A 16,874-nucleotide genomic window follows, 5' to 3' on the forward strand; every position below is an offset into this window, starting at 1 on the left:
ACCTTTCACCCTTGTGTGAACAGGTCTGACTGAGTGACGGATAAATATACATTCAAATTCTGAGGCACTATGCATCATCTTTGCTTCATTAGCAGGAGTCGGGTCTTTATGTTTCTACTAACTCCTTTGAGCTCGCAGTGACAGAGAGGAGAATATGGAAAAATGGCTTCTTCCACCCTTCTTCACCAGCCAAGGCTAATTAGTCTGCCAGGAGCGCCCGGAGAGTGACTGCTAGCAGAATCCTGTGGGTTACTGTAACGCCCAAGAAGCAAAGCCACACGGAAAAGTCATTCATGGAAACATTTGGCCTCCTTTACTAGCAAGCCTTTGGTTAAGGCTGAATAAAAGAGATGAGACTCATTACATTTTCCCTCTGTTTTAATGCACAGTCAGCGTGAATTTCGTGCATCTTGGGATTGAGTTTTCCAGCACTGGTGTTTATTTTGTGTTCAGGTTGTATCACATCTCCCCTGTTGTTGGTTGCTCCCTCTTTATCTCACTTTCTTATGTGAATATCTCCTCATCTGCATCAGATCTTCTTATGTTGTGGATCAATCAGGCACATTCTTGCCAAACATTAAGACCTTTTGCGTTGTCAAAAACAGCCCTGGTCCCTCCGGCCGTGGATCCCAGCAGACCCCCTGGCAGCAGATCCTTTAGTTCTATAAGTTTTGAGGCGACGCCTCTATGAATTGGACTTGTTTGTCCAGCACATCCCACATATACTCACAGATACACTCCTCAATTCGCCAGGATCTCATAGCCATCATTAATTTCCTGAGCAATTTGAGCTTCTTGAGCCATGTTTGCCATGTTGTCTACTCATATTCCCCAGTCCAAATCTATCCAACAAGACCCATTTGTGAGGGGCGGTCAGTAATAACCTTGCCCTTTCCTAACTGTCAAACAATGTCACATATTGGGTTTTCCGTCAAGATTATGTTGATGCATAACATTTTCTTGTTTTTTTGGACTTTCTCAGGGACATTTTGTTCTGTCCAACAAAGGTAGAACCAATTAGGTAAAGGATAGGGCTTGCTACAGTGCCTCACAGCGTGCTGGGATAGCTTTGCTCCTCAGTGTGTCTTACACACACCGAGATTGGGCCCTAGAGCCAATGACACAGAGCGATGTATGTACAGATGGCTCCTGATAACTTCTGTTTGTTCTGTTCTGCTCTAGTTCCAGCCCACCTGTTCGTGAATGACTTGTCTTTCCCTGACGTGTTCATGGGTCATCATTTGTCTTTTCAGTCCATTTAGTATTTAATCAGAGAATAAAATAGAGAGCGTCAAATCAAATCTGCTGCAGTCACGACTGCCTGTAAGCTCGAGCTCGGGGACAAACCCCCTTTTAACAGGACTCATGTGTTATATGTACATTTTGTCTAGTTTACTGTCAGTGGTCACTTTGTAAACACGTCACAGCACCGTGCTGACCTGTACCGGTCAGTGAATGCATCATTTTCCACACATGTTCAGCCAGGTTTGTGTTTCTTTGTAGTTTTTCCCCATCTGGCTGCCAATCTTTGCCCAGATCTCCTCCTACGGGACAGATTTTCCTTGAAAGCTGTAATTTAAGGGCTCCTCACATGTTCGAGGCAGCCCCCTTCTGTCAGAAATCAGGTTTTCCACGTTTCCTCACAGTCACATCTGCACATCTTTTTTTTTTCGGTTTGTTTTTGAACCCAAACACAAGCTCATCTGTGAACCACTGTAGAGGTTACGCCATCAGACTTATTGGTACTGGTAAATTAGTCTTCATCGATGGTCTAGGTAGGAGATCATCTGGGGGCAGGAAGTGGAAGGTTTTAGACTGACCAATTCAACCTTCAGACCTAAACATCAGAGCCTTCTACTTGCTAAAGGGGAGAACAAGAACAAGTGAAAGAGCAAAATCCTGATGATGTCCGTGTTCATATCACACAAATGTTGTGTCGTGGAGTCAGGCAAACTGTTTAAAGGCGAGACACCGTGACCTTTCACCTACTTAAGTCCAAGGGAAAAAAACACATTTTGACTTTACATCCCTCAGCGTACATAGTAGCTATGGTATAAATTATTAGCATGTTGCTATTCCATTTCTTGTAGCAAGGACAGTGTTTCCCTGTCCAACTAAACCTGCATCTTGGCAGATTTTTTGGGGCAATTTTCCTTTTCTGCTGAATTCATCCTGATGTGTTTGGAAGCATCACTCACATGAAGCTTAAGAATACAATTCCAGCAATGGGGGTAGCAACCATTATAGCAATGTCCTACTTTTTAGCGCCATTGTCATTTTTATGAGAAATCTTTACACCTCCAACTTCCCTAAAGAGTCTTTGTAACAGAATTACACAACCCAGCCGCCAAAAGGTGATTATCATACATGATTTATTATTTAAATTGTGGTTGTGCAGAAAGCTGTGACATCATAGTACAACACAAAGTCACTATTCCGTCTTTTGGAAAACACAATTTGATTTATGTGCTCTTTAATCTCTTTCTGTAGGTTATATAGAGTTGGTGTCAGAAACTATTTAGCTTTTTAGCATTCCAGAACTGTAGCATTGCTCCAGCATGTTGTCCAGTGTGTCATTTCACGTTGCAATAACTCACTTGGTTAAAGTATTTGATTTCATGATTTGTTAATCATCCTCCACCCACGTGCCCGCACACACAAAAAGAATCTCTCCCAGATGCTTCCCAGAGGTTCCACCCATGTCTGGTTGGATGAGTAATAATAAAATGTGCGTGAACAAATATGATCCTTGTCATAATCATGTTATGGAATAGTCAAACACCCACGGCCTGTCAAACAATAATCCGTGATGTCGTGCTGGGATATCCATAAATAAAGCATTTGTTGCATTATTTCATAACCTTGGATGGAATCCGTTGGAAATGTTAGAGTTTTCTTTGAACAGGGCCCGAATGCAGACAGGAAACAGCCTCCTTGGTCTCAAAAGAGGGTTTATTTTCAACAAAAAGCCCCGGACGCTGGGCGGGAAAATCTCGCTCAGCACGAGGAAAAAGATCCTGATGGTTTCTTCACCAAAGGTGGGAGGCGTGGTCATTTTGAGGCAAGAACAGAAACACGGTCTAGAATCTCAAAGGAATCGAGTCACCGAGTCCAGATTTGCCACAAAAGTGACGAAACAGTCAAACACTGGTGACCAGGAGCCTCAATAGCCAGCTGATTAGTGATTGACAGCTGGTGTGACTGTCACCAGCTGCAGCTGCTGGAAAGTGGCTCCACTACGCCCCCTGGAGTAAGAGCAGAGCAGGAACAGGGAAAACACCACCAAAGAACACCAAAACAAACACCAAGAACCCTGACAGGAAACCCTGAGCAGGTTTTTAAAGCCCAAAGGATGAGAGTGAGGAGTCCTGCTCAGCAAAGGTTAACATCTTAAAGAATTTAATACGATTCAGAAAGTGCTGCCTTAGTGCTTGAATATTACGTTGTCATGTGGATATTTTACAGATTGCACTCAAAATCACCATTAGCTATCACTTGAACTGTTTCCTAACCTGCTGATACCACGTTTCCATGGAAACCCGTGTGAATCCTCTGTGTTTTTGTTCCCCATGTTGGGAGACCTCAAAGAAAGCAAAGCTTCTTGGGTTTGCACGAGATTCTGCCGTCCAACTTTCACCAGAAACATGAGAAAAGAGAATGTAAATAAAATGCAGCTTGACCTTGTTTTTTAGGGAGTGTTTTTCATCCTTTCTAGTAGTGTAACATTAATATTCGTAAGATAACAACAGCAACAGTGACGAAGGGCTACAACTCATCCTTTTCCTCCATCTCTGTTAACAGGCTGGTGGTTTGTCAGCACAGCAGAAGAACAGGGTTGGGTGCCAGCCACATATCTGGACTCCCAGAACGCAACCAGAGATGATTTGGATCTTGGCACTTTCAGAACTGGAGAAGGTCAGCACAAAAAACCACACCAGCACCATCTCGCTGTCCGCCCCGACCCCGAAGGCAGCGCTAATGCTGACGGGTGTACGGCGCTGTTGTCTCGTCGTCTCCCCATTTCCTGGTTCTCTCTGCTTTAATAAACTACACACACTCTGCAAAACACACCAAACACACTTTATCCGCAATGTGCAGCTGCTGCCGTCACGCTTCTCTGCTCTCCTTGTTTGTTTCTTAAATCTTTCCTTTTTTTTTTTTACACTATTTTGCCCCTTTTGTGTGTATGTATGCATGTGTGTGTGTGGGCTGGGGGATGGGGGATGGGTAATAGTCTCATGTTAGTAATTTATGAACTGTCCATAGGTTGGCAGTTGATTTAGAGAAACATGCTCATAAGGCTTTTCCTTGATTTATTTATGAAGAAAGCATCTGAGATTTCTCTCTCTCTCTCTCTCTCTCTCTCTCTCTCACCCCCCCCCCCACACACACACGCACATTTTCCCATGAGGCCCGACATCTTTGCCTTTGCACACTTTGTCACTTCTGATTCGTGATCTCCGCCTCTGATTTTGTCGTCCCCTCTGTCTCATTATCTGCTCCCAGTCTGTAACCTAGTTCCACGCGATCCCGCTAGAGAGGAACCCAGAGCCTCGGCCCTGCTGCCCCTGTTGAAATTACCTCCAAATAACATTTCCCTTTCTGCCCTGACTTCCTGGGCTGATATTTCAATTAGGGGGTCAGAAGCGGGAGGAAGGGACATGAGGCAGAAGGCCACGAGAAGGATGAGACAAGAGGGTGAACGGAGGGTAGATGTTGGAGAATAATGAATTTAATTACCCCTGCAAGCACACAGAAGACGAGGGCTATTTCCCTCTGTCCCTTCAGGTGGTCTGACGGAGGATAATGATTCATCATGTCAAACCGCCGCTTGATCATACGCGCTGTAACCTTATATGTGATGGCTTCAGACTAGAGCCTGGGCTCAGTCCCAATTCCAATGGGAGGTGTAAAACTGAAAGAAAATCCATTTCTGTCGATTTTAAATTCATCCCACTACAAAGAGGATGTATTTAATGGTCAAACTATGGGTTTTTCTGAGGGTTTTTGGCCAATATTTAGTTATTTTTGAGATGAAAGCCTGTCCCTCTTACCCCAAAAAAAGCTGAGATGGGGCAGAAAAAGCCTGAGAAGAGAATCTGGGAATGTGAGATCGAATGGCAACATAGAGTACGTCGCACAGATATTCAGCGCCAGGTTTGTGGATGGCTTTGAATTTTGTGGACAGCAGTGTGAAGACATAGTCCCAGAAGCTCCAGCAGAATGTTTCATAATGTATCTTCTACAGTCAGAAATAGCATCAAAGCTTTAAACGACTCTGGAGAAACGTCTGCACATAAACAGCAATTCTGTGACCTTCGATTTTCTGGCTGCATCGCATTAAAACCCACCATCACTCCTTAAAGGATATTAACAGGCTGGCTCAGTAACATTTCACAGAATCAGTATGTGTGTGTGTGTGTGTGTGTTTGTGTGTGTGTGAGACACAAAGTTATATCTTTGCTGCAAAATTGCGATTTATTATTTCACTTTATCACTTCTTTCATTTGCTTTTCCCCTAACACTAACATAACGTTTGCACATTTTTGTTTCTTTGTTGCGACTCGTCAGTCACTAAGAGGCGTAAAGCCCATCTGAAGAGGCTGGACCGCCGCTGGACCCTCGGCGGGATCGTGAACCGCCAGCAGAGCAGAGGTGAACCCCGAGCCAGCGCATGACCTTTCAAATTCAAACTCACATTATCAGCAGGAGCGAATACAGTATAGTATGACTCTTTTTAGAGATGTCGTCATGAGACTGAACTGTAGAAGCAGGACTATAGCGTCGCAGCAAAGCTAAAATGTATCTCACAAAACTAGCTAAGTTAGCTTCAGGACTGTGAGGCAGCAGCACTTGGCATCAAGTATCTACAGCTGGGTGGCAGTGAGTCAGCGTCCAGAGTAAATTATCACATCATCACATCACTTCATCAGACTGGGTTGTTGTGGTGCTCACACTGGGCACCAACATCATTGGGCTGTCCATCCATCTTCTTCCCAGTCTGAGCAGGGATACGTGAATTCAGTCTCTCCAGGGAGGATCCTGACGACCGCATTCCTCTGAGTTTCGCAGCTTTTTGGTAGATGATGTTGTCTTGTTGCTTCCTTCGGGTCAGCACCTTCAGCCTGTACTGAGTCTAAAACAGCTGGAATGAGAATCGGCACCTCCGAGTCCGAGGCCATGTTTCCCGACCGGAAAAGGTGGCTCGCTCCTTCCAGGCGGGGGGGAGGGTTCTGCCTCAGTCGGTGGGATTTAAATATGTTGGGGTTCATGAGTGAGGGAAGGATGGAGCGGGAAATAATTGGACTGCATCCGGCTAATTAAGATGAACCAGTTTCCACTGCGCACAAGCAGCAACCCTAATGTCCGCCGAGCTGTGACAACATAAATGATTGTGGAACGGTGTCGCCGCTTAATTAAAACAAGCTCCCCCGGGTTTAAAATGCTACTAATGACATTCAGATTTTGTAATATATGGAGGGGATCCTCCTGCTGATGGCCATTCTGGTAAAGGAGGAGGAGAAGGGAGGATAATTCAAGGGCAGAAAGAGGAGAGGAACTGACACATGCGTCATACATGTAAATATATTAGACATGACTAACCCTGTTATATATTTCAAACTGAGAAGCAGCAGTTAGCCACCTGTCTGGTTCTAAGATTAGGACGGATGCATCATACTACTGCAGCCTCTCTAAAAGCCTTTTAAAATGGTCCTGGTTGAGTTCGGCTGACTGGAACCTCTTACTACAGAAAAAAAGAGTGGCTAATGTCTATATAATCACTGCTCGCTCTAGATTGCTAGCTAGGTTGAAAGCTAAACGTCACCAGTCTTCTTGCCTCCCTGAAGCTTCCGGACGTGGCTGAGACGTGTGAAAGGGAAACGGCCCAGACTTTTGACTGGATGTGATCAAACTGACCTCAACTCTTGTCTGAGTCACGCAGCTCACTGTCTCCACAGGCCATGGAACGACTGTATGTTTTTCCATGCTGTTTATAGACGTTGAGGATACTTTTTTGCATCATCTTTCTCTACTTTATAACAGAGTGATCAGTTTTTTCTTTGTAAGGGACGCTGGTATTGCTCCTGTGTATTTCCCGTAAACTTTTTGAGAGGCGTTCAGGCAGCTGTTGGTGGGGACGTACCATTTTCAGCTCCACCTGTCATCAATTTTGACGTACAATTTTACCAGTGATACAGTGGCATCTGTCCTATGGGCACCTGCATCACTCATGGGGCTTCACGCTCTACTGGAGGAGGGGGGCGTTGAGGAGAGGCGTTCTCTCACTCTATCTCTCTTTTCTCTTTGCTTTAATTTGCGAGCAGAGGAGAAATATGTGACGTTGCAGCCGTACACCAGTCAAGGGAAGGATGAGGTCACCTTTGAGAAAGGGGTCATTGTGGAGGTCATCCAGAAGAACTTGGAGGGGTGGTGGTTCATCAGGTGAGTCAGTGCCAATGTGTAAACATAAACGTGCCAGTGAAACATTGTTCTAGGCTGGTTCTGTGATCAAGGCAGCACTCTCCTGATCTTCCAGGAGGACAAACCCCACAGAAACTCTTCCTCCTGGGAACCCTAATGTGTTTCTATCAGGGTTTTGTTGCTGTCTGCACATGCTTTATTGCAAGGCTAGTGCTAATTCTGCAAAAAAAATTGGGCCGCAATTATTCATACAAATACCCACAAAAAGCCTCAAAAAGCTGCTGATGTCTGTATTTTGGACGTTGGCCGCGTATATAATAAAACCTGGAAAGGTTTTTGAGCCGAGCATTACATAGACACCCCACAGCGCCGCTGAGGTGCTCAACAAATCCTGTCAAGAGCGCATTTTCCAACAAGAAATTCTCTTCTCAGGGACTCACCTTGCTCTCAAACGGTTCTGGTAAGGCAGTCAAATGGAACCAAGAGTGATTCAGTCACCAGGCAAAAGGAGTGTTTTATATGGCACCATTGTTTACAATTCCTTTAAAATGACTCATTTGGCCAGACAGTCTTTACATTACCTTGTTTTATTTACAGCCACTACCCATTGTGATCAGTATTTCACATCCAAACACGTCAGAATCAATTGCATTTGTCGAGTTTACCTCACTTTAAACTGGCATTTAAGGTGGAAAGGAATAAAAACAGACATGATTGAAGATGGACTCAACCACTTTGTCTTTCTATAATCCGCCCTCAGGTATTTAGGTAAAGAGGGCTGGGCGCCCGCCTCGTATTTAAAGAAAGTGAAAGACGACTTCTCCCCCCGTAAGAAGACCATGACTGGCCCCGTGGAGATCATCGGCAATATCATGGAGATCAGCAATCTCCTGCAGAAGAAGTCATCGAGCGAGAAGGACATCCAGACGGACGGCGAAGGCAGCACAACACCTGAACGCCACACGTCCAAGAACGAGATCAGCGTGCCCACGCCTTTCAGCTCAGAGATCAACGCGGAGACGGGCAGGCGCCTGAGTACCACTCGTGACACCAACAGCCCGTGTCTGGGAATAGCAGCCAGTGCCGCGCTGAGTGAAAACAAAGCGAGAGGGGATCCAGGGTCCCCGGCGGTGGCGAGAGTGGCGCCACACAGGGTGGAAATTGGTGAGCTTGCTGTCTGTGGCGAAGCGGAAAATAACATTAAAAAAACCCCCGCTAATCAGATTGTTCGACACCTTAAGACGTTTGTTTTTCTGTCTCAAAGGCTTTGATGCAGTGGGTAAGTTGCTGCTGGGGTGTCTGATGTGGTGGCAAACTAACCTGACTTGAGACTTTGGGTGTGGATTTCAATTTACACATTAATAACATAAAAATAGTGTGAAATAAAAGAGGACACGGCACCCTCAGAATTTCTCCACATCGATAAACCCAAAGAATTGTAGTGACATTATTGTACCTATATGTAAATTGGGTACTAGCGTTTTAGGTTGTTTTTTTGGTCTATCCCTTTTACTTACTAATTTTGTGTGATTTAATTTATTCAGATTTCAATAAGCACCTCATAGAAACTCGTCCCTTCCCTTGCGGTGATGCTCATTGAGCCTTTCATAGCTCAGGCTGGCTTGCTGTGTTTTTTTCCCTCATTGATCAACATCGTCTACGTCCCTGTGGGGAGGCGCAGAATGATGCCTAACAATCATTTAAACGCTCTTTGGTTTTGAGGTTTCTTTTCTTTGATTGCTGAAGCAAAACTAGCTGCATCCTGCTTGATGATTGAGGCTGGTTTCATTGTCTGTTACAGCCAAATGCGCATGATTTTGGGCCACTTTCCAAATGCATTTTCCTGTATTTCAGGTTCTCCAAACCTAAGACAGAAGCCTCCACCAAGGAGAGATACCAATTTGGTGAGAAAAAGAACCAGTTTTGGCCGTAATTGTTTTTAAAAGACATACCTTTAAATATGTAGATATAGATGAAAGGATTTTTTGCCAAAAGTGACTAAGCAAAAATTAGAGAAATGCTAAAAAAAAGCAGAACTTCAACATAAATGGCTATATTTGCCTGGATAATACAGATATTCCCCCTTTTCTTACGCAGGGATTCCATTTACCTAAACCACCGGAGCCCCCTGCTGTGGAAGCTGAGTATTACACCATCGCTGATTTCCAGTCTTCAATCTCTGATGGCATCAGCTTCCGTGGAGGACAAAAGGCTGATGTAAGACGCCACGTCTCGACTGATGTCACCTCGATGAGACAGTGAAGGCTCGCTGAATATGCATGTGGGCTGAGCCGTGCCTGTAAAACCGAGGCAATCTAAATACGACCTTGAGATTTGTGTTTAGAAATGATGATGGTGATTGAAACGACTCCTGTAGATAGAGAGGACACATATGTAGCGGCTGAAAACCTTTGTCTCTGTTAATATTTGAATATCTTTATATATGATTGTGCAGGTAATAGAGAAGAACCCTGGAGGGTGGTGGTATGTGCAGATTGGGGAGAAGGAGGGCTGGGCCCCCAGCTCTTATATTGACAAACGGAAGAAACCCAATCTCAGCCGTCGGTCCAGCACCCTGACCCGTCCCAAGGTCCCACCCCCAGCTCCGCCGGTTAAAAAACAAGATTCAGAAGAGGCTCCCACGTCCGACAACCTCCCTTTCAAAGCTTCAGATCCGCCAAGCAGACCCGTGTATGAGGAGCCTGAATACGATGTTCCCCCGACTGGATGCGAAAGAGAACCGGACACAAATCCCGTAAAGAACGAGCGAAATCCGGACGTGAAGACCACCAGCGGGGTCAGCGACAAGTATCACAGCTCCCCTGCTTTCACCAAGGCCGCGCCTCCTGTGTGCAAGGCTCCTTCGGGGGTCACTCATCAGCGAGCGTCCTTTCGATCTGTGGAGGAGGTTTCGAAAGCGGAGTGCATCTACGAGAATCAAAACTTCCGACGCGGCGCGGGCAGCGAGCGAAATTTAGTCAAAGGGTGCAGTGAGCCCAATTCCCCAAAGAGCTACCATTCCTCCACGGTTCCACGCAGACCTTCCGGGACCTCACCATTAGCAGGCAGGCCCATCAAAACCATGACGCCAGAGACGAATCGAAGAAGCCAGACTTTGGGCAGACGCGCGGACCTCAGCTGTAGATCGCACGACAGCAGCCCCCATTCCTCCTCAGATGAACTGAGTCGTGCTCCCAAGAAGACCTTCAGCCAGGGCGTGGAGCAAAGACTAGGTCAGAGCCCTTCCACCAGGCCCAAGCCGTCTGTCAGACCTAAACCGCTTCTGGCCAAGTCGGAAGCCCAAAGTCCTGAGCGGATGGATATGAGCTCGCTGCGAAGGCAGCTGAGGCCCACGAGTCAGTTCCAGCACGGCCTCAAGCCCAGTCGCGGGGAGGACTCTGAAACAGCTTCCGTTATCTCCTCGGAGGACTCCATGTGTTCACGTAGCACCTCAGATCTTTCTTCTGTTTACTCTAAAGGGAGCCGTTGTGATTCCGATGTGGAAGGTCCAAATCTGTACCGCTCCCTAGATGCCTACAAGAAGGTCCAGGACTCTGAGGTCAGCTTTCCCGCTGGAGTGGAAGTGGAGGTTCTAGAGAAAGAGCAGAGCGGCTGGTGGTACATTCGGTGGGGATCCGAGGAAGGCTGGGCTCCCTCCTACTACCTGGAATCCGTCCGACAGGTTGGCGACGCAGGAAGTGGCGGCGGTAAGTCCGACAGCCTGGAGAAAAACGAGCAAAACGTTTTGACTCTCAACAACATCAACATCCAGGGTCGGAACCAGCAGCATCGAGGTTTGAAGCGGAACACTCCGCCCATTCCTTCAAAACCACCCGGTGGTTTCTCAAAGCCGTCCGGAATGGTCAACGGCGGCGTCCGGATGAGGAACGGGGTACGGCAGGTGGCTGTGAGACCTCAGTCTGTGTTCGTGACCACGACTCAGTCGGCCAAAGATTCCCACTACATGACGGGTTCTCTGAGGCGCAATGACTCGCTGAGCCGGAGCGACCACTATGGCTCTGGTTCCGCCACGCTCGGCGTCCGCCGCAACGCCTCGTTCAGCACCGTGCGGCCGCACGTTGTCGTCGAAAGTCACACGAGGCCCGTGGAGCGCTCCGGTGTCGGCTCGTCTGGGAGTTCGTTGAGCACAGGCAACGTCCAGGACGCTCTCGCCAGGGCCAACCAACGCAACGGCATCCCCGTATCGGCGGTCCGACCCAAACCCATAGAAAAGAACCAGCTGATCCACAACAACCTGGGCAGAGACGTGTACGTCTCCATTGCTGACTACTGCGGCGATGAGGAGACGATGGGCTTCACCGAAGGCACCTGCCTGGAGGTTTTGGAGCGGAACCCCAACGGATGGTGGTACTGCCAGGTGCAGGACAGCCTGATTCCCCGCAAGGGCTGGGTGCCCTCCAACTACTTGGAGCGGAAAAAATAGTCCCCATCCCTAATTTTGGAAACGGTTCCTCGCAATATTCCCAAAGCAATATCTCTGTGAAAAGGTACTTTTTCATTAAAGGAAAGTACAGAACCCGTTTGAACCGGACAGGAAGGGACACCTTTAGTGCTGGTTTACTAAAATAACTAAAGAGGGTAACGATTTTAAAGATTTTAAACCTAAACAAGAGACAAGCGTGGAATCGGTAGCCTTGATGGTGTCGCCAGGAAACAGAATGGCGATGACCTCTTAAAGAGGTTTGCGTCATGTGATACGTCCAGTATGTTGAGCAGGGCAGCAGCCTTTTTGTTACTGCCCCTCACACATTACGACGGCCCTTAAGTGCCTTTTGGAAGCGTTTGTTCACCTGAATGGCAGTTTTATCCATTGAACGACTAAACTTGACGAGGCCCGCGAACACCGCAGAGAACATTTCTGACGAGCTCCAGTATCGAATGCAAACATTTTGGTCTTAAGTGCTGTAACCGCTCTGATGAGATTAAAGAAAATCAAGATGCGGAGGGAGGATCGAGTTGCTTTCATGCCACAATGTTAACGTTTGATTCCGAGTTGTTTTCTGCTTGTGTTGTTGTTGACGCGGCTCCTCCTTGGAGAATGATTTCCGCCTTCTTGTAACATCGGAACTTAGAAAGTTCTTCACTCTCCCTCCAACCCTAAAATGACTAATCTCAGATGTAAATATCTGTGATAGCATATTTCTAGTTTCCATTAAATGAAACCAAACTCTTTAGTTTTGATGTAATCTTTAGGATCAGTACTTTGAATAGAATTCCTTTTGTCAGGGTAAACCAGTAACGCCGCTGTGGGTTTAATAAATAGTGACGTAAATAATTAAATCCCAGGGACATTTGCACAGCATTTTGCCCAAAATGCAGTTTTAAAGCAGAGAACCTTTGTTTTTACTCCCATTTTGTTTTATTCATTGATAAAAGGAACCTCAATCACATTGCTAATATTCCTAAAATGTTTGATTGATGAAAGAAGCAGCCAACCTGAATCTTTAGATGTCGCTGTACAGTCATAAATACACACACATACTGTAGCTCCTTCCACTTTAAAATCCTTCATTCTCCTTTGTGAAATGTTGCTTGCCGATGTTCGAGACTGCTGAAATCCATTTTCTAACGACGCCTTTGAGCTCCGCTCGAGGCCGAATGCTGATCTTTTATTGTGTTCTTGCCGGGCAGTCCCGTAGTGTTCATCCACAATGTCAGTCGGCTACTTTAACGGACCCTCGGGTGTTTATTTTTATTTGTGGACGTGATCACACGGTAACAATAATGAAGAACGAAGTTGTTCGGTGAATTAGTGCACTTTAAACCTGGTTTTAAGGTGCATTAATGTAAAAGTGCAGCGATAACCCAGCATATACTATTTATTACAAACAATAGTTGTTATTATTTAAGTTTATTGGTCCTCTATTTCAGTCGGAGTTCACCTTAAATGGGAGACGGAGCGCTGAGGGTGAACGCCCCAAAGTCTGAGCACAATTGGAGAAATGGAGACCTGGAGTGGGAGAAGCTCCACAGGTCCGGAGCACCTGTCCTACCTCAGTGCAACAGGAAAAGCACTGCTGGGCAGTGACTCTGAATTGTACAGAAAGGTATTTTCCTTTCGTTTAATGTTAAATTGCAGCTAAAAACAAACATATTTTTATAGCACGTCCTTTGTATCGGGCGATAATTTATTATATGAAAAAATTGGGAGGAAAAAGGGTTTTTTGGGTTCTTTTTTTCTTATGCTGTGCTGCAACTTTGGCAAATCACGAGCACTTCCTTCGTCTTTATTGTGCTTTACATAATGCCTGATTAGAAGCATATTTATTAAAAGGGTTCATTACTTTGGACTAGCATATAAATTAGCATCATTTACAAAGTGGCAGGTTCATAATTGCACGGAATAAAAACCAGGGGTCGTTCTTTGATGACAGTAAACCCCATAAAATATTAACAATGATACATTTGGAGGGTGACGCCAGCAAGCCTCCCCACCCAGACGAAGGCATTATGTAAATGTGTTGAGTCACTTTTATTGATTTGCTCCAGCTTCATGTTAGACTATATTGTTTTGTTCGATCACACTGAAATCAAGGGAATCCTTTATTATTTAGCTTCATGCTTTCAACTGTATTTTTCTTTGTAGCTGTTTCTTTTTTTAAACAAAAAAACACATGGAAGGAAGTGTGCAATAGAAGCACATTATGCTTCATGACTTTTTATGGAAAATGCGATGCATATATGTCGGATGGAGGTTCCCAGTCATCAGGTTTTTCTCACCACTTTAAGAACAGATGTGGATGTGGATCGGACCAAAGCAGAAACATCTCGTAATCATTGTCGATGGACTTCCCTCTGACCCAGGATCAGCGGACAGTGACGTGAATGACCCGTCGTTGAACATTATCCATCATTAGTGGCATAGGTGGCCACACACGTGCCTGAATGGACCTTTCATCATCTTCTCTCCTTTCTGTCTGAAAACAGAGGACAGCCTTTATTTCCTCCTCTGTGATGGTCAACACGTGCTAAAGACCAAGTCCAGAAGACCTACGAGCTGAATAGTTTGTGGTTAGGGAACGAGCAAGTACTTTTAGGCTGATTTACTCTCTGGATGATATTAATCTCATGGATCAGCCTTTACTTAACTTCCATTTTCTGTTGCTTTCTCATCAAACTGTCCAACATCTACTGCTTTCCTCGTATACACCCAAGCTTCTGACTAACACAGGAGCCTTCCTTTATTCCCTTCTCACCTTTTATTTGAACAAAAGGGTGGAAAGGTGATGCACTGAGCTGCTGTCAGTGCGCTCTTCCTGGCTGTCCTCCACAAACCGCATCATCCTTTTCCCGTCTGTTCCTTCCTCGACGCAGCCGAGCGGTCTTTGCTCTCCCCCGGAACGTTGAAATATATCACATTGCAGCGGGGTGTTGGTGTTTTCTGGGATGGTGAAGTGGATTTGCAGGTGGGGCGCAGCAGGTGAAGACAGGGGTGGTCCAGAAGTTTAGATGAGAAAGGAAGCCGATTGATTCAGAATCAGATATGTCAGTAAAAATTCGATATTTGAAGCCTCATATCCAGAGCAGATATGGAATCTTCAGCCTTATTAGGCTTTCTGCTCCTGAAGCAGAGCTGGAACATCAAAATCGAACACACTCGGGTTTACTTGCACATGTTTAACGAAGGGCTGAGTTGGATGAAAAGGTTTTAGTATGTGGGTGGTGTTTTTGTTGAATTAATTAATGACAATCCTGTGTTGTTGTAGACAAGAAAAGAACAAGAAAAGCTGTTGAAAAGGTTAGGGAAACAAGTTGGAGAATGCAGATGATTGATGTTGTGGAGCTGTTTGACACCCCGGCGGGCATCAGAAGGAGCCGCTTCCGAGGCTGCGTCGAGGAACGAGGCGCGACGCCGCGTCGCTCTGGAACTTTTCTTTGTCTCCGCTTGAGTCCGCGTTGCTAATTAGCACGTCTCTGCGTCTTAATTATCCTTCCCCCTGTCAAACAATATCGCAGCGCCAACCGCTTCCTAATAAACAAGAACGATGATTGTAGCCGCCTGAGCCTGGATTTTGATTGGCGGCAGTTGTCTAAGAGTTGAACTGTTGGAGAACTTGTCCCCGCAGTGCAGTAGAAAGCAATTTGTCGAAACAATCACACCCAGATTAAAAAAAAATGCAATTCTCAGCTGACATTAATGTTTCAATTACATATAAAGATAGAAGACCAGAGCGGCCAAAACCGTTGGAGCCTGAACACTGCCCCCTTTCGGTCAATGGCAGTAAATCACCCATTCGTTTTTCCATAAAGAAAGTTTTAATTTAGTGAGGTGCTGTCAGTAGTGTAACAACTCTGTCTAAACTGATTTCGTTAACCGGTTTGCTTCACGTCAATAACTAGTTAGACAGAGCAAAGTCCATCCTTGGCTGGAACAGGATCGATGCTGAACAAACAGGCTCGGCCTGATGCCACGAGCACAAGATGACAGTGCCAGTGTTCGGTAAAAAAATCACATCCTTGGACAATTTGGGCAAAAGGAGTCGCCTGACAGCACACAGGCTACACTAATAACACCTACGAGGCCCTGAGTTGGACCAAAGGAGGTACTTTTTTATGCAAAATGTCTTTAACCCCCCTTGTTTTCAAAAGATCCCGGGGGACTTTCTTCCACTGAAGATGTCAATGAGTCATCCCGCTGGGACTCAGTTCCCATTAGACACAACAGTGTCCAGCAGCACACTGGGACGGTCCACAATTACAGCAATTCCTGTTCTGCTCTTTTCTGACCACAGACGTTGCGCATTGCTTTTGAAAGCAGGGCCTTTTCTCGTCGCCTGTTCCACTCTAACAAGAGTTGTTCCCTTTTATTTGTGTCTCTTACATGTTTACATCGTATCTCACGTTGCCCAAAAGAAAAACAATATTAAATGTATTATCTTTGTTGTTTTAGAAGGCCTCTGTGTCATTTGTCTTGCACCGGGCACAGAGCACGATGCGCCTCCCTCTCTCCTCGTAGCTGGCTTATTGCCTGTGACAATCGCATTACAGATGGAGACATTTATCTCTGCTCGCCTTATTGTTTAAGTCAGATTAAGTGAGTTTAGATTTGGAGGAGCAGAGTAATGCGGTTGGTTATATATGGTGAAGGATGACTTACGACTGGAGAGAGTGAGGAGGTTGTGAGCTGTGGATGAAGATGAATGAGGGTGGAGAGGCCTGACAAAAGAAAAGAGATGAGAAATGTTGTTCTCCAGATCCCACATATGTAGAAGAATTCACCATTCCTGGCAAAAACTCTGAAATATATGCCTACGATCCACTGGTGCGCATCTCTAAAAGGTTGGTTTCTGGAGGTTTCAGACAGATAAATGAGCCGGACTTTTTTGACAGACACTAAAGACCTGCTGAACTGAAGCATAAAAAGGGAAAATACATCCCTATATACCGTAGTTTATCTGACAAATTTAATCTATATTTAGTTTCACAGCCAA

General features: G+C 45.6%; 1 protein-coding gene across 4 annotated transcripts in view; it reads left to right on the forward strand.

Moving 5' to 3' along the window:
- sh3pxd2aa (SH3 and PX domains 2Aa) overlaps positions 1-16,332 on the forward strand; it is a 50,855-nt gene extending 34,523 nt beyond the window's left edge. For 2 of the 4 annotated variants that reach the window (XM_029851039.1, XM_029851041.1), the window contains 8 exons: positions 3,802-3,915; positions 5,572-5,655; positions 7,326-7,443; positions 8,183-8,586; positions 8,687-8,701; positions 9,277-9,326; positions 9,520-9,639; positions 9,878-16,332. In XM_029851039.1, coding sequence (XP_029706899.1) covers positions 3,802-3,915; positions 5,572-5,655; positions 7,326-7,443; positions 8,183-8,586; positions 8,687-8,701; positions 9,277-9,326; positions 9,520-9,639; positions 9,878-11,866 — 2,894 coding nt within the window. In that variant the 3' untranslated portion in view covers positions 11,867-16,332. The remainder of the gene's footprint in view (positions 1-3,801; positions 3,916-5,571; positions 5,656-7,325; positions 7,444-8,182; positions 8,587-8,686; positions 8,702-9,276; positions 9,327-9,519; positions 9,640-9,877) is intronic. The other 2 variants (XM_029851040.1, XM_003972155.3) reach the window with 1 other exon arrangement.
- The last annotated feature ends 542 nt before the right edge of the window (positions 16,333-16,874 follow it).

Source organism: Takifugu rubripes, chromosome 17 (assembly GCF_901000725.2).
Source record: "Takifugu rubripes chromosome 17, fTakRub1.2, whole genome shotgun sequence".
Classification (NCBI taxonomy): Eukaryota; Metazoa; Chordata; class Actinopteri; order Tetraodontiformes; family Tetraodontidae; genus Takifugu; species Takifugu rubripes.